Source organism: Parambassis ranga, chromosome 22 (genome assembly GCF_900634625.1).
Source record: "Parambassis ranga chromosome 22, fParRan2.1, whole genome shotgun sequence".
In the NCBI taxonomy this organism is placed as follows: domain Eukaryota; kingdom Metazoa; phylum Chordata; class Actinopteri; family Ambassidae; genus Parambassis; species Parambassis ranga.
In genome coordinates, this window is record NC_041042.1 from 1342267 (window position 1) to 1356091 (window position 13825).

General features: G+C 47.5%; 2 protein-coding genes across 6 annotated transcripts; one reads left to right on the forward strand and one right to left on the reverse strand.

Annotated features, from left to right (window-relative positions):
• slc3a2b (solute carrier family 3 member 2b) lies at nt 1–9393 on the reverse strand. The gene is made up of 8 exons (XM_028395547.1): nt 8989–9393; nt 8533–8723; nt 1878–2051; nt 1722–1819; nt 1238–1380; nt 848–1163; nt 665–724; nt 1–499 (listed from the first exon to the last, which is right to left on the reverse strand). Exons 1-8 carry the CDS (start codon nt 9360–9362, stop codon nt 149–151), a joined length of 1707 nt encoding a protein of 568 aa, XP_028251348.1. The 5' UTR covers nt 9363–9393; the 3' UTR covers nt 1–148.
• Nucleotides 9394–9415: 22 nt separating this feature from the next.
• LOC114427465 (uncharacterized) lies at nt 9416–13757 on the forward strand. 5 transcript variants are annotated; one of them, XM_028395553.1, is made up of 12 exons: nt 9416–10052; nt 10134–10277; nt 10411–10599; nt 10731–10893; nt 11873–11994; nt 12162–12300; nt 12479–12600; nt 12764–12874; nt 12957–13063; nt 13176–13266; nt 13342–13465; nt 13519–13757. In XM_028395553.1, the coding sequence occupies exons 2-11, from the start codon at nt 10263–10265 to the stop codon at nt 13453–13455; spliced, it is 1173 nt and encodes a 390-aa protein (XP_028251354.1). In that variant the 5' UTR covers nt 9416–10052; nt 10134–10262; the 3' UTR covers nt 13456–13465; nt 13519–13757. The 5 variants fall into 5 exon arrangements, with proteins under 5 accessions (XP_028251354.1, XP_028251356.1, XP_028251357.1 ...); XM_028395555.1 differs by having other exon boundaries at nt 10749–10893; nt 13342–13757; XM_028395556.1 differs by having other exon boundaries at nt 10752–10893; nt 13342–13757.
• The last annotated feature ends 68 nt before the right edge of the window (nt 13758–13825 follow it).

Here is a 13825-nt window from a genome sequence, read left to right on the forward strand (position 1 = left end):
TTCACATCTTTACATCATTTTATTTTTCAGGATCATATCCACCACGTACAGAACACCTGAAGAAACACGACACAAACATCATCAAACATTTAATCATTTGACCTTTCAGAGAGCGGCGGTGGCTTCAACAGCCTGCTCCGACTCTTCTCTATCCTGTGTAGGGAAACCTGAGGAGCGCGGCCTGCCCAGGGCCGAGCTGCAGGTCGGTCAGGTCCACGCTGCTGTCCGCGGGCAGGGCGCTGCTGTTGGTGCTGAAAACGACCGTGGCGTGGCGAGGCAGCGCCACGTCGCTCAGCTGCAGCACCGCCGCCTCCTCCGTGGCCCAGTTGAAGGCGGCCACGTAACGCGGACTCTGATCCCAGACCCGCAGGTAGGCCATGGAGGAGGAGGAGTTAGAGAGGAGGACGAAGTCTCCGAACAGCAGGGAGCGCTCTTTGCCACGCAGCTCGCTGATGCCGCGGAAGAAACTGTGACAGGACTGATGCTCGGCCCACTCCTCCTGCAGACGGACAGAGGTGATCAATATGTGATATGTATTGATCACATATTCTACTAGTGAGAATACTGAGAGCAACACACACTAATGGTGGCTGAATTACAGTCATTATTTTGCTAGATGACCGGTCGATGCTCAGGTGTCGCTGTGTGTGACGCGTCGGTTTACCTGCAGAGTCCCGTTCAGCTCCTTGTCAGAGCCCCACAGCATCTTGGGAAACTTGGTGTCCTTTAAGAGACATGATAAATTGTAAGTAAATCAGGAGAGGATCAATAATCAATCATCAGGGTACTGCAGATAACCTTTAGCACCCTCTGCTGGTGGAGTGAAGAACGAATGCCGCGTCCTCACCTTATCCGTCAGGCCGATCTCGTCTCCGTAGTTAAAGACAGGCGTCCCCGGCAGCGTCATCAGCAGCAGCTGGTACAGTTTGACCAGAGCCGGATCCATTAGCGAGGCCAGGTGTCCCTCGGACCGACTCCCTAGGCTCCAGGCCAGCTGGGTCTGGATGTGGGAAGAGTACAAGCGCTGGATGGACTGAGCACGCTCCATGGCGTCCTTTTTAGGAGAAAGGAGGACCCTGGAAATCAGCAGGTCGACTCCAGAGGAGGAAAGTAGGCCGGAGACGCCTTCAGCAGAGGAGCGGTCTGTGACGCCGATCAGGACCCTGAAAACATCAGATTTCATTTATTAAACCAGGTTTGGTGCCGCGTGTCTCCGCTACGACACGTTTGTACTGACTTCCTGCTGGGGTGCTGGTCCGTCCTGTTCTGGACGATGGCTCTGATGTCAGCCCACAGAGACGGCACCGTGCTCGCGACACGCTCCACCCCGGACAGCTGGACGCCGTCCACACCTTCATTCAGCCAGAACACCAGACCGGACTGCACAGACACACACAGACACACACAGACACACACACAGACACACACACAGACACACACACACACAGACACACACAGACACACACACACACAGACACACACAGACACACACACAGACACACACACAGACACACACACACACAGAAACACACACAGACACACACACACACAGACACACACAGACACACACAGACACACACACAGACACACACACACACAGACACACACAGACACACACACAGACACACACACACACAGAAACACACACAGACACACACACACACAGTGGGTCAGTGAACCATGTCTCTGTCTTGTGTCCTGTGTCCTGTGTGAGTCCTCACCTTCAGCTTCTCAGCCACGGTGGTCACGCTGCTGTTGGAGAACCAGGGTCCAGATGATCCCTGATAGTTTGGAGTCAGATCCAGAACCACAGAGATACCTGCACAGATGAGCGGATCGTCAGCTCTGAACCCCTCGCCCTGAACGTGTCTCCTCACCTTTCCTGTGAGCGGCCTGGATGAACCCTTTAAACTGCTCCAGGTTTCCGACATCGGAGGAGACCTCCTCAAACCTCAGCCCCACGGCGTCGTCAGGCGGGGCCACGTGGATCGGCCCGACCACCAAACCTTTGACCTTCAGCGGAGACAAGCTGCCGATCTTCTGCTGCAGACCTGAAGGACGGGCACAGAGAAAAATAAATCACAGAAACCTTCACTCCTGTCCAGCTCAATTAAAACCAGCTCCATGGGGTCTGGAGACTACAGCTTGTTCTGTCATGGCGTGGGCTGGTGCAGGATGCTGTGGCAGCCATTTTGGGTCATGGTGCGCCTCATGCTTCCTCCTCTGTGTCTGACAGTTGATGTCACACACTGAGGAGGCGTCCCTGAGCGACTCGACGCCGTGCTAAAATCCAGCGTGACGAGCTGAATTCAAATTGAGATTGAGACGTGGTTACTATGGCAACTATTGAACTGTGTTTGAAGCTGTTGACTCAGACACTTGTTCAGACGGTGTGACAGCAGCAGACCTGCTGTCAGCGCTTCCTGCTTCCCCTCCTCCACTCTCTGAGCTCAGGACTTTCAAACAGGAAGTGTTTGTGGCGTGCGCCAGCAGCACATGGTGTCAGAGGTCGTGTTAGAACCACAGACGCCCCCCGTGTGTGGGTGGACTTGTGTCATTGTTGGAGTTATTCTTTAATGATTATACATTTATTCTTATAAAAGTGTTCCTTATTTTCTGTAGACGTGTCGTATCATGCATTATCTTCTGTAGCCAGCTTGCATGTAAATAGCTGGTAGACAGGTCACGGCGGGGGCAGTGGAGCAACTTCACCAAGAAACGAGAAGGAAGCACACCACGGTTTCGAGAAGGGTGTCAGTGAAGATATGAAAAGAGTGGTTTCGATACTGAACAAGATGTTTCCCTTTTCCCCTTAGTAACAATGTTGTAAAAATAGGGCACTCCTACATTCAATAAAAGGCAGGCGAGCCAGAGACTGTTTCAGAGTGAGTTTGGAGATTGTAACTGAGCAGTCTCTGGTCACTCTCCTTGCAAGTAAAAAGATATCTAACTCTCTGTGTCTCTTTTGTACAGGTTGTGTAATACAAATGTTTGGGGTTTGAACCTAACATTTAATTGGTCCTTCGAGCCGGATTCCAAGATACCTGACGATTCCAGCGCGTGAGGGAGACACCAGGAAAAGTCAGTGGCCACTGCATAAAGACCCTTTCCGGGACTGGTCTCTCCCTTACGGGTTGGGGTCCGATGGTTGACGGAAAGTCCAGGAGACACAGACGAGTGTGAGTATAGATTTCCTTAAAAAGGGGGAATGTGTGAAAGACGCGCGCAGTAAAAGATAAGAAGTACAAGAGGATGGTGAAATCCTCTGTGTGTTGACAAGAGGATAGTGAGATCCTCTGTGTGTTAAAGAAGTGACAAGAGGATGGTGAGATCCTCTGTGTGTTGAAGAAGTGAATAAAACCCTGACAATTCTAGACTCTATCAGGTCAAGTAAAAAAGTCCGCAGGAGGGTAGACTCCCCTAGTTTAAAACGACTAGTTAAATTCTACGTAGGTCAGCGGAACCTGTTTGGCAACTGTGTTAAAATTAAAAGTAAAAAGTGAAGTGATAAAAACCCTGACAATTCTAGACTCTATCAGGTAAAAAGAGAAACAGTTAAAGTCCGCGGAGGGTAGACTCCTCTAGTTGAAACAAACTAGTTAAATTCTACGAAGGGCGGCGGCGTCCTCTGTTTAAGAGTAAGGATCCTAAAATAAAACGCGTTCGGGTGAGGTAGTAAGGAGAGTGTGAATGAAAGTGTGAATGAGAGTGTGAATGGAAATTCTGTTTCCACTTGGAAATTGAGTTTCATATAATACAACGAGAGTAAATTTGGTGAGTCCTTGTGGATGCATGTAGGCAAGAAAACTCCACCTGAATAAGGTTGAAGTGAGTTTTACCACAACAGACTGTTTTCACCAAACTCGTTGACAAAAATCCAGTGTTAGAATACACCAGGTATTGACACCCACTGGATCTAAAACACATTTAAACATGGGTAAAGAACAAAGCAAATTTCTTGAAGGAATGCAAAATAAAAAATATGGATTTTCAGGCAAATTACAAACCACAGAATTAAAAGCTTTGCAGGTAAAAATAAAAACAGAGTGTAAAGATAAAAAAGATAAAATGGATAAACACGGATTTGAGATAACTAAGGTGAGAGGAAAGCAAAACAGGAGAAACAGGAAAAGGAGCGGGAGGAAAAGGAAAAGGAGAAGGAGGAACAGGCATGTCGAATGATATATCACAGACAGGAAGATAATGAATATGGCCCATATAGACATGTCAGACGTCAACTACAACAGGTAGTTGCACAAGTGGAGGATGAGGAAGGAGCTGCAGGCCTTCCTGTGCCTCCCCCTCCTTATGTAAAAAATGATAATAAGAAAAATTTGAGGTCCCAAGGCCCAGTGGGAGACTGGGATAAAAATTTAGGAGGAGACTTAGTGTCCCCAACAGCCCCTAAATGGGTTCCCCCATTTGATTCAGAAAGCCCACCTATTGACACGATGCCCTTAATAGAATTACCTAACCCCAGAGCAGGAGAGGAGGGCCAACCAAATACTGTCCGTGTGTTCAGAACATGGAACCAAGATGATGTTAAAAAGGCAGTGGCTGGCATTCCATCTCCTAAAACCGATGTAGAAGAATGCATTAGATTAATGGAAGGAGTCAGAGTGTCATATGGTCTAAATGGAGGAGAAGTCCAGCAGGTCTGGATGACTCAAATGGGACCAGAATGGCATCTGGTCAGAGGAAATTTGGACAACCAAACGGGGAACCATTTCGTGCAGACAGCCAAGACATACTAGACCAGGTGAATGCACTTCATGGGCGTTTGAGGGAGTAAGATGCAACATGCCACTGTTGTTTTCTAGGCAGAGATGCACTTACTGAACTTAAATTGGCTATCGTTCCTACTCCAAACGGAATGCAAATTCAAAGAATGTGTAAAGTTGTTGATGACACATACGTGCTTAGAGGAGCAGGGACACCATATTACTATTATTCATTGGACATTCCAAACAGGCCACCCATGAAAACAGGGCAACACCTGTTAGAAAGAGCCTCTGTAGCTGTCACACGTTGAAGATAAGATGTCTTTTGAAAATTTACACGTGACAATGTGGTTTACTGACCATATTAATGAGCAATACAAAAAGAGGTTGGATAAAGTAACTCCAGCCACACTGATAATGACAGAAGAAGATGGAGAAGCACATGACTGTCAGGCTTTAGCTGAAACTACTGCCAAATGTAGAAAAGATTTGAAAGATACACCACTTTCGACAGGAAAAGTAATCTTTGTAGATGGATCCTCTAAAAAGGATGCCATGGGAAAAACAAAAACAGGCTACGCAGTAGTGACATTGACTACAGTATTAGAAGCAGAAACTTTACCACAGCACTATTCTGCCCAAGCAGCAGAATTAGTAGCACTTACAGAGGCCTGTAAGCTAATGAAAAACAAGTCAGTGACCATATACACAGACAGCCAGTATGCATTTGGAACGGTACACTCGTTTGCACTACATTGGCATAACAGAGGTATGGTAACGTCAACAGGAAAACCGGTCACGCATGCACAATTACTAGCAGAACTATTGCAAGCTGTGCAACTGCCAAAGCAAGTTGCAATATGCAAATGTCCCACTCACACACGGGGAACTGATACAGTCTCTAAAGGAAATGACTTTGCAGACCAAACAGCAAAAGCGGCTGCATTGAAAGAAATGAAACTCTGTGTGGTCTCAGAAGACCAAATGTCACACGACACTTTAAAAGACATGCAGCAACAATCGCCTGATGCTGAAAAAGCCATATGGACAAAAAATGGAGCAAAACAAACAAATGATATCTATGTATGACCTGAAAACAAACCAATCCTACCAAAAAACTTATATAAATGGGCGGCTATATTGAGCCATGGATCAACTCATGTCTCAACAGGAGGGATGGTAGGACTGGTACACAGGACATATACAACCTATGGGTTTACTTCCTATTCAAAAATTTTTGTAGAGCATGTTTAATTTGTGCTCGACACAATCCACAGGGAAACCTCAGGCCAAGACGAGGAAAATTCCCTACACCTCAATATCCTTTCCAAAGCATACATATGGATTTCATTGAATTAAATCAGAGTGAAGGGAAGAAATTCTGTTTCATAGATGCTTTCTCCAAATGGATAGAGTTGTTTCCCACTAAAACACCTGACGCCCTAACTGTCGCTAAAGCTTTATGCAAAGACATCATCCCTAGATTTGGTATTCCAGAAACCATTTATAGTGATAACGGTTCACATTTCGTAAACCAGGTAATCACTAAAATAGGTCAGGCTTTCCAGATTAACCTCAGAAATCACTGTGCGTACCATCCCCAAAGCGCAGGGTTAGTGGAAAGAATGAATGGAACTATTAAAAACAGATTAAAGAAAACTATGGATGAGACAGGACGACAATGGACACAGTGTCTAGACCTAGTGAAGTTACACATTAACATTACTAGCACAACAGGTTTAACTCCATATGAGACCATATATGGTAAACCTTACAGACTTCCTCTTTTTGATAACACATGGGAGACAGCAGAGGAAGTCACACTCGCAGATCACATGCGGAAGCTGTTTGAACACAGGCAGAAGGAAGCAAAAAGAAACTGAAAACTCATCATCTGTCTCTTCACAGGAACACCTCGTCACGCTAGGTGATTGGGTCCTAGTTAGAAGCATCAAATGCAAACATTGGCATTCACCTAAGTGGGAAGGTCCATTCCAAGTACTGCTAACCACAGGCACCGCGCTCAAAATAGCGGAAAGATTAACCTGGATTCATCTCTCACACTGTAAGAAAGTTCTAAATTATCAACCCTCTGTGACGTCATAGGATAGTTGCTTCCCTGAGTAGGCTAGAGGACCTCAATAGGCACCCATAGACTAAAAGGCCAGTTACAAAGGGAGTTATTGATAACAGATCTTAACTGTCTCAACCCTGGTGAAGATTGTACTCTAAGTCTGGTGGGGTGTATAGGAGAGTCCTACAGGCAATATGGAGTTTGGACGACGTCATAAGATTGTGTGTGGTCTTGGTTTTTCTACTATTATGGTATGAAGACTCCTTAAATAGTAGAGTGTCAAAAAGAGCTCATCTGCTTATGATATAGCTACGGATAACCCTTGCAATACTACCACTATAGCTTCTAGCTGGTTCACACAACTATACTTACTGTCATAATGATGAATGATGCTTGGTACAGGAAGAAAAGAAGTGCAAGCATCAGTGCTGATCCGACCTATATTGATGCTATAGGAGTTCCCAGAGGAGTTCCAGATGAATACAAACTAGCTGATCAGGTTGCTGCAGGATTTGAGTCTCTATTGTGTTGGTGGTGTACTATTAATAAAAACGTAGACAGAATCAACTACATCCACTATAATGTGCAGAGATTAGGAAATCAAACTGAAGCAGCACTCACCGCTGTCCATGAGCAATTGTCGGCTACCTCCCTTATGGCCTTCCAGAACAGAATTGCTGTAGACATGCTTCTTGCAAAAGAAGGTGGTGTCTGCACCATTTTCGGGGAACAGTGCTGTACTTTTATTCCTAACAACACAGCAGCTGATGGCAGCCTCACAAAAGCAGTGGAGGGATTGCGTACCCTGAACCAAAAGATGAAGGACCATTCTGGAGTCGACACCACCGTGTGGGACAGATTTGGTGATGTATTTGGCAAATATAAAACGTTAATGACGTCAGTACTGTTATCCATTGCTGTTTTTGCAGCCATTCTCACCTTATGTGGATGTTGTTGTATTCCATGTATTAGAGTATTGTGCGCCAGAATTATCACAACAGCAATTGGACCTGTTCAAGCTAAAGTTGATCAAATGTATGCATTAATCCCTGCAAATAACAACACAGCTGATGACACATAAGAGGCCGAAGCAGATGTGGACGACGACGATCCAGAGGAACAGCTCCCAGATCTGTTCCCTTACCCAGAAGATTACAACTGACCTCTGAGTGTACCATTTAAACTGTCTAAATGACTACATAACTGAAAATCAAAAGAAGTGGTTATGCTAAGGATAAATTGATAGAATAAATGTATAAACAGGAGGGAAATGTTGGAGTTATTCTTTAATGATTATACATTTATTCTTATAAAAGTGTTCCTTATTTTCTGTAGACGTGTCGTATCATGCATTATCTTCTGTAGCCAGCTTGCATGTAAATAGCTGGTAGACAGGTCACGGCGGGGGCAGTGGAGCAACTTCACCAAGAAACGAGAAGGAAGCACACCACGGTTTCGAGAAGGGTGTCAGTGAAGATATGAAAAGAGTGGTTTCGATACTGAACAAGATGTTTCCCTTTTCCCCTTAGTAACAATGTTGTAAAAATAGGGCACTCCTACATTCAATAAAAGGCAGGCGAGCCAGAGACTGTTTCAGAGTGAGTTTGGAGATTGTAACTGAGCAGTCTCTGGTCACTCTCCTTGCAAGTAAAAAGATATCTAACTCTCTGTGTCTCTTTTGTACAGGTTGTGTAATACAAATGTTTGGGGTTTGAACCTAACAGTCATGCTGCTCACCCTGCAGGGTCTTGTTGTCGCTGAAGGCCTGGATGCTTCCGATCTGGTACAGCGGGCCCTCGTTCCACCAGTTGGTGGCGGGCAGGTCTTTGCAGCGGGGCGCCTGCAGGATGATGAGGACGGCGCCCGCCAGGATCCCCAACCAGCCGAGCCAGAACACCACCAGCAGGGCCCAGCGGGTCCTCACCCAGCTGACAAACAGGGACAGTATCATTAAACGTCAGTCTGACTGTTATCCACCCATTAACCTACTGTAAGGGTTAACTGTCAGCTAGGAGCCTTATCAGTTAAATGACGGCACCGCCTGTCTGATCACCATCATCCTACTGAATGGCCGCTCTCAGCCCTGAACCTTCAGTCCAGGCTGTCCCGGGACCTTCTGGCCCACTCGCAGGTTTAATGTGGCCGTTTGGTGGACATGTGTGTGTGTGGACATGTGTGTGTCTCTGTCCTCACCCCGGGGTCCCCGCCACCCTCAGCAGCTCCTCCTTGGTCAGCCCGGTGAATTTCGCCTCCTCCGTCTCATCAGGGATCTTTAACTTCACGGAGCCGTTCTTCTCCGCTGCAGACGCCTCCTCCCCGCTGGCGGAGGGACCGTCCGCAGCCCTGTGTCCTTCTTCTCCTCCTGCTCCTCCTCCTCCTCCCCCGGTCATCGGCTGCCTCTCCTGCTCCTCCTGGTCCAGGTCGGCCTCGCTCACATCGGCCTCTGTAGCATCAGCATCCTCTGCGGGCGGAGCGGGAGCCGCCGGCGCCTCCTCCTGCTCCTGCTCCTGCTCAGCATCTTTGCTCGGAACGTCCTTCATCTCCACGTTGGTCTCCTCCGTGTTCATCGCGGCTCTGAGCGGTACCTCTGACCGAGAAGCAGCGGGACCGTGCGTGACTCTGAGCCGCTCCTGTCCGTCAGAGCACTGCGCTGTGCTGCCTTCACTGGCTGTCGGACACACCGAGTCAACCTATAGACCCGCATTGTTTGAACGCCCATATCCGAGTGGCCCTGAAGGCAGCATTATAAACCGGATTCCTCCAGTTTTTAGGAGCATCAGCAGAACCGCGGTGACGTCATCAGGGTGGCAGCTCAGGACCAACATGTCTGCTTCATGAGGACATGTCGCTCCTCGCTGTTTATGTTTACTTACCACCTTATATCTCCATGTCTGTATCCATGCATCATATACTGTGCTCATACTGTGAACTGTACTCTGATTGGATTATAGTGACACTTATACTCTTAATTCTGTACTTAACTGCATTTAATGTAACTGATACCTTTCCTCCAGGATTAATAAAGTCTTATCTTATCTTATCTTACCTTACCTTACCACACCGTATCTTATGTTATCCTCTTCTCTATCTTATCCAGAGTTTATCCATGTCTTAAAGCCCTTTGTCATCCTGCACTGACAGAGATCTCAGTCAAACCCTGCTCGGGTGCAGAGACAACAGGTGATCAGGAACAGAGCCTGAGACCAGTACAGACCCAGGACTCCTGAAGCCCTGATGACACGTTGATGTACAAACTGGTAGTTTGCTCTTCACAGCTTTGACTTCAGCTGTTATTGTTTTGGAAATGTTGTTAATGTTCTGGCTGTGGTTTGTTTCAGACCTTTACCTGGAAGAACTGAGTGATATCATTGAAACCACAGACTGAGGCTCAGACGGATGCTTTTCTGGACAGACCAGCGACTCCCCTCTTCATTCCAGCCAAATCCGGCAAAGATGCTGAAACACAGATGGAGGATGGAGAGGTAGGTGCTTCAGACAGAGGGGAGGATGAAGTTAAAGGTCTGTTTATAGCGGAGGATGCTAATGTCAAATAAGAAGTAATGTTTTAAATGCAGGGTGTACGGTTACACCGCTCACCACAAGTGTCCTCTGCAGTTGTTTGAGTTTGACCAGGCGGTGCAGCCAGTGTTGGAAGACCATTCAACAGTCTCTGCTGGAGGTGATGGAGGAGGAGGAGCTGGCTGCCTGAGGGCCCAGCAGAGGGCCTTCCAGGAGCTCAGAAACAGTGAGCTGGCTGAGGTGCAACGGCTTCAGGAGCCGGAGAGGCGCCACAGTGAGGAGAAGGTACGTTACTTACATCCACTGTACAGGAAGAGTTCATCCAGACTCTTGAAGCACCTGAATCCACGTCAGTCGCCAAAGAAATATAATAATAAGATCAACCATTTTAAAAAAGAAGCCCTGTCTGACCACAGGCGCACGGAATTGCTCAGCAGAAAAAGGCGCTGGAGGAGGAGAAGGAGATTGCGGAGAAGATGGCTGCTCGGGCCTGCACCCAGACACTGCTGGCTGATCTTCCGCCCAGAGTCTTCACCTTGCTGAGAACCCACGGCTTCTTCTACGACCCTGTGGAGAAAGGTCAGCCTCTTAGGCTTTCAGCTGACACCAGAGGGAGCCACTGTACATACAGGGACCTTTTATACATTACATTTTATACACATGGAGTTTGAGAGGTAAACATTTTCATGCTCTTTGTTCCAACAATCATCTACGATGCCACACAGAGGTGATGAATTCAAACAGCTGGAGACCCGTCAGACCCGTGAAGAGTCACAGCGTGTGTGTATTCCTCAAAAATAAACTCTTTCATTGACAGAAATAACAGTTTATAAGGATAATAAGGAGTTTTTTTGTACATTTTTAAATAAAATCAGATCTCCTACCTAAATAAATTAACCAGCAATTATTAAATCTTGTTACATTAAAAAAAAACACAAACTAAAAATACTAAAAATAAAAATAAACAAAACGTAAATTTAAAATAAACTTAAAAACAAATACAGTAGAAACATACAAGCATAAATATAAATTACTTACTCCTAATTGAATATTTTAAAAAACAAAAGTCGACATTTCTAGATCTGGGAGTGTTCTGGCGCGCTAATGAAACCCGGAAGTCGTGCGGTGACGTAGGACGCTCCGTCTTCCGGTTTCCGGGCTGCAGCCGGAGCTCAGAAACAACCCGCTCGCTCGATGACGCGTTGTGTGAGTTTAAGCGGCTCAGCATGAATTCCAGTGACGCGCGGCTGGAGGTGCAGCGGCTGCTGAGCCGGGTGAGTCCGGCCGAGCTGCCCGGGCTGCTGGACTGGATGCGGAACTCAGGTACACACAGCTGCACGTGCTCGGACGCGGGACGGTTTCACTGGTCCACACTAATACATGATCAATCTGAGAGTAAACAGGAAACCCTGGAGCCCCAGTTATTTATCAAACGTCACTTTGTGCCATGCAAACCCGGATATGACACATTCATGTCTGCTTGTTGAGAAGCTGCTGTCTGACAATAACAGATCAATATAAACATTACCCAGAAGGCCGTGTGTTTGTCCTCATATAGACGAGCTGGACAACCTGCTGGTGGACAACAGGAAGGTGATGCTGCAGAGCATCGCAGCCGACCTCAGAGCCAGCCTGCCTCTGGACGCCATGCTGCCCTCTGAGACCGCCACTCACCTCAAGGTACGGCGGCGGTACGCTGCGTGTGGCGTCATACACACAGCACTGTCCATATATGTTTCACATGATCATTTAGTTTTCGAGTACTGTAGTACACCTGTAGGTCAGGTGAAGGAGTGCAGGATAGGTTGTGGATTTTTTGGTCATGGAGGTGCTGCCGTGTGTTTCAGATGCAGCAGCAGCCGCAGCCGACGGTCCACGTGGACGCCTTCCTGTATGACGAGGAGCAGGTGGACGCCCTGTGTGAGGACGGCACCATGAGCCGGACCTACTGCCTCAACTGTGGATCACACAGGACCGCCCCGCTGGGTGAGGACTCGGGCCTCTGGCCCCCTTCCACAAATTTCCTCTTTTAATATCATTAGGATCAGAATTTTAGTGGGGTGCAGTGCACAGCAGACACCAGCAGAGGTCAGCCTTGGGACAGACAGCTGGGGGAGTCAACAACAACAACAACAACAACAACAAAGATCTTCTTCTTCTGCAGACTTCATCTCTCACTCCTTCTCCGTGTCGGAGCTTCAGTTCTTGTTCCAGAATGTTCTTCCGGACCTGAGTGGCCGGACGCTGGTGGATGTTGGCTCCAGGCTGGGTGCTGTGCTGTACGGGGTCAGAGGTCACCACATACACTCACACACATACAGACTGATGTTCACAGCCTTTGACTCTGTGAACCTCAAAACCTGCTGCTGTGAAACAGAAACAGGAAGAGCCACTTCCTGGGTAAAATCAACATTAAGGAGTTGTCGTGTGTGTGTTTGTGTGTGTTCAGGGTTTTGTGTACAGCTCAGCGGCTCGGCTGATTGGTCTGGAGCTCAGCGAGGAGTTTGTTAAGCTGCAGAACAACATCCTGCACAAATACAGGCTGACTGACAGAGTCCAGGTGGGTCTGTGTGAATGTTACACAGCAGCAACAGCAGCAGAGCCGTCTGATCACACAGTGGATCCATGTCTGTCCTCTGCAGGTCCTTCACGCTGACGTCTGCACGCAGGACTCCCTGCTGCACAGTGCTGACGTCCTGGTGATGAACAACGTCTTCGAGTACTTCATGGAGCCCAGCGAGCAAGTCAGGTGAGACACACACAGGAAGACCTGCCAAAATACACAGATTCAAACAGGAAACACGCGCTGAAGTGTGTGTCTGTGTGTGTGTGTGTCTGTCTGTGTGTGTGTGTGTGTGCAGAGCCTGGAGGTTCATCATGCAGACCTTCAGGAGGACGGGATCTCTGCTGGTCACAGTTCCCAGTCTGCAGGACAGTCTGAATGCTCTGCAGGTAAACCTGGAACCTGTTTAAAGTAGGAAGCACTTCCTGGATCGTCCTCAGGACTTCCTGTTTTATTTCCCACAGGAGGCGCTGCAGCCCGGCTGGGTGGAGGAACTTCCTGTGGACTACGATGTTTACCTGAGCAGAGACACGGACGCTGACGCTCTCAGACAGATCCACCTGTACAGGGTCATGTGACCTCAGCCTGGTCATGTGACCTCAGCCTGGTCCACCTGTACAGGGTCATGTGACCTCAGCCTGGTCCACCTGTACAGGGTCATGTGACCTCAGCCTGGTCATGTGACCTCAGCCTGGTCCACCTGTACAGGGTCATGTGACCTCAGCCTGGTCCACCTGTACAGGGTCATGTGACCTCACAGATTGATCTACGGTTTCTTCTGTTATTAAATTTCAATAATAAACCACAAAAGAACTGAAAGTGTTTTATATGCTAAGCTACATCATGTACAGGTTTTACTTTAATAAATGTTTTCATTGTACTGATTTGTTTCCTGGTTATTTCCTGTTTTTATTTCATATATTAACACTAATCTTCACCTATTTTTTT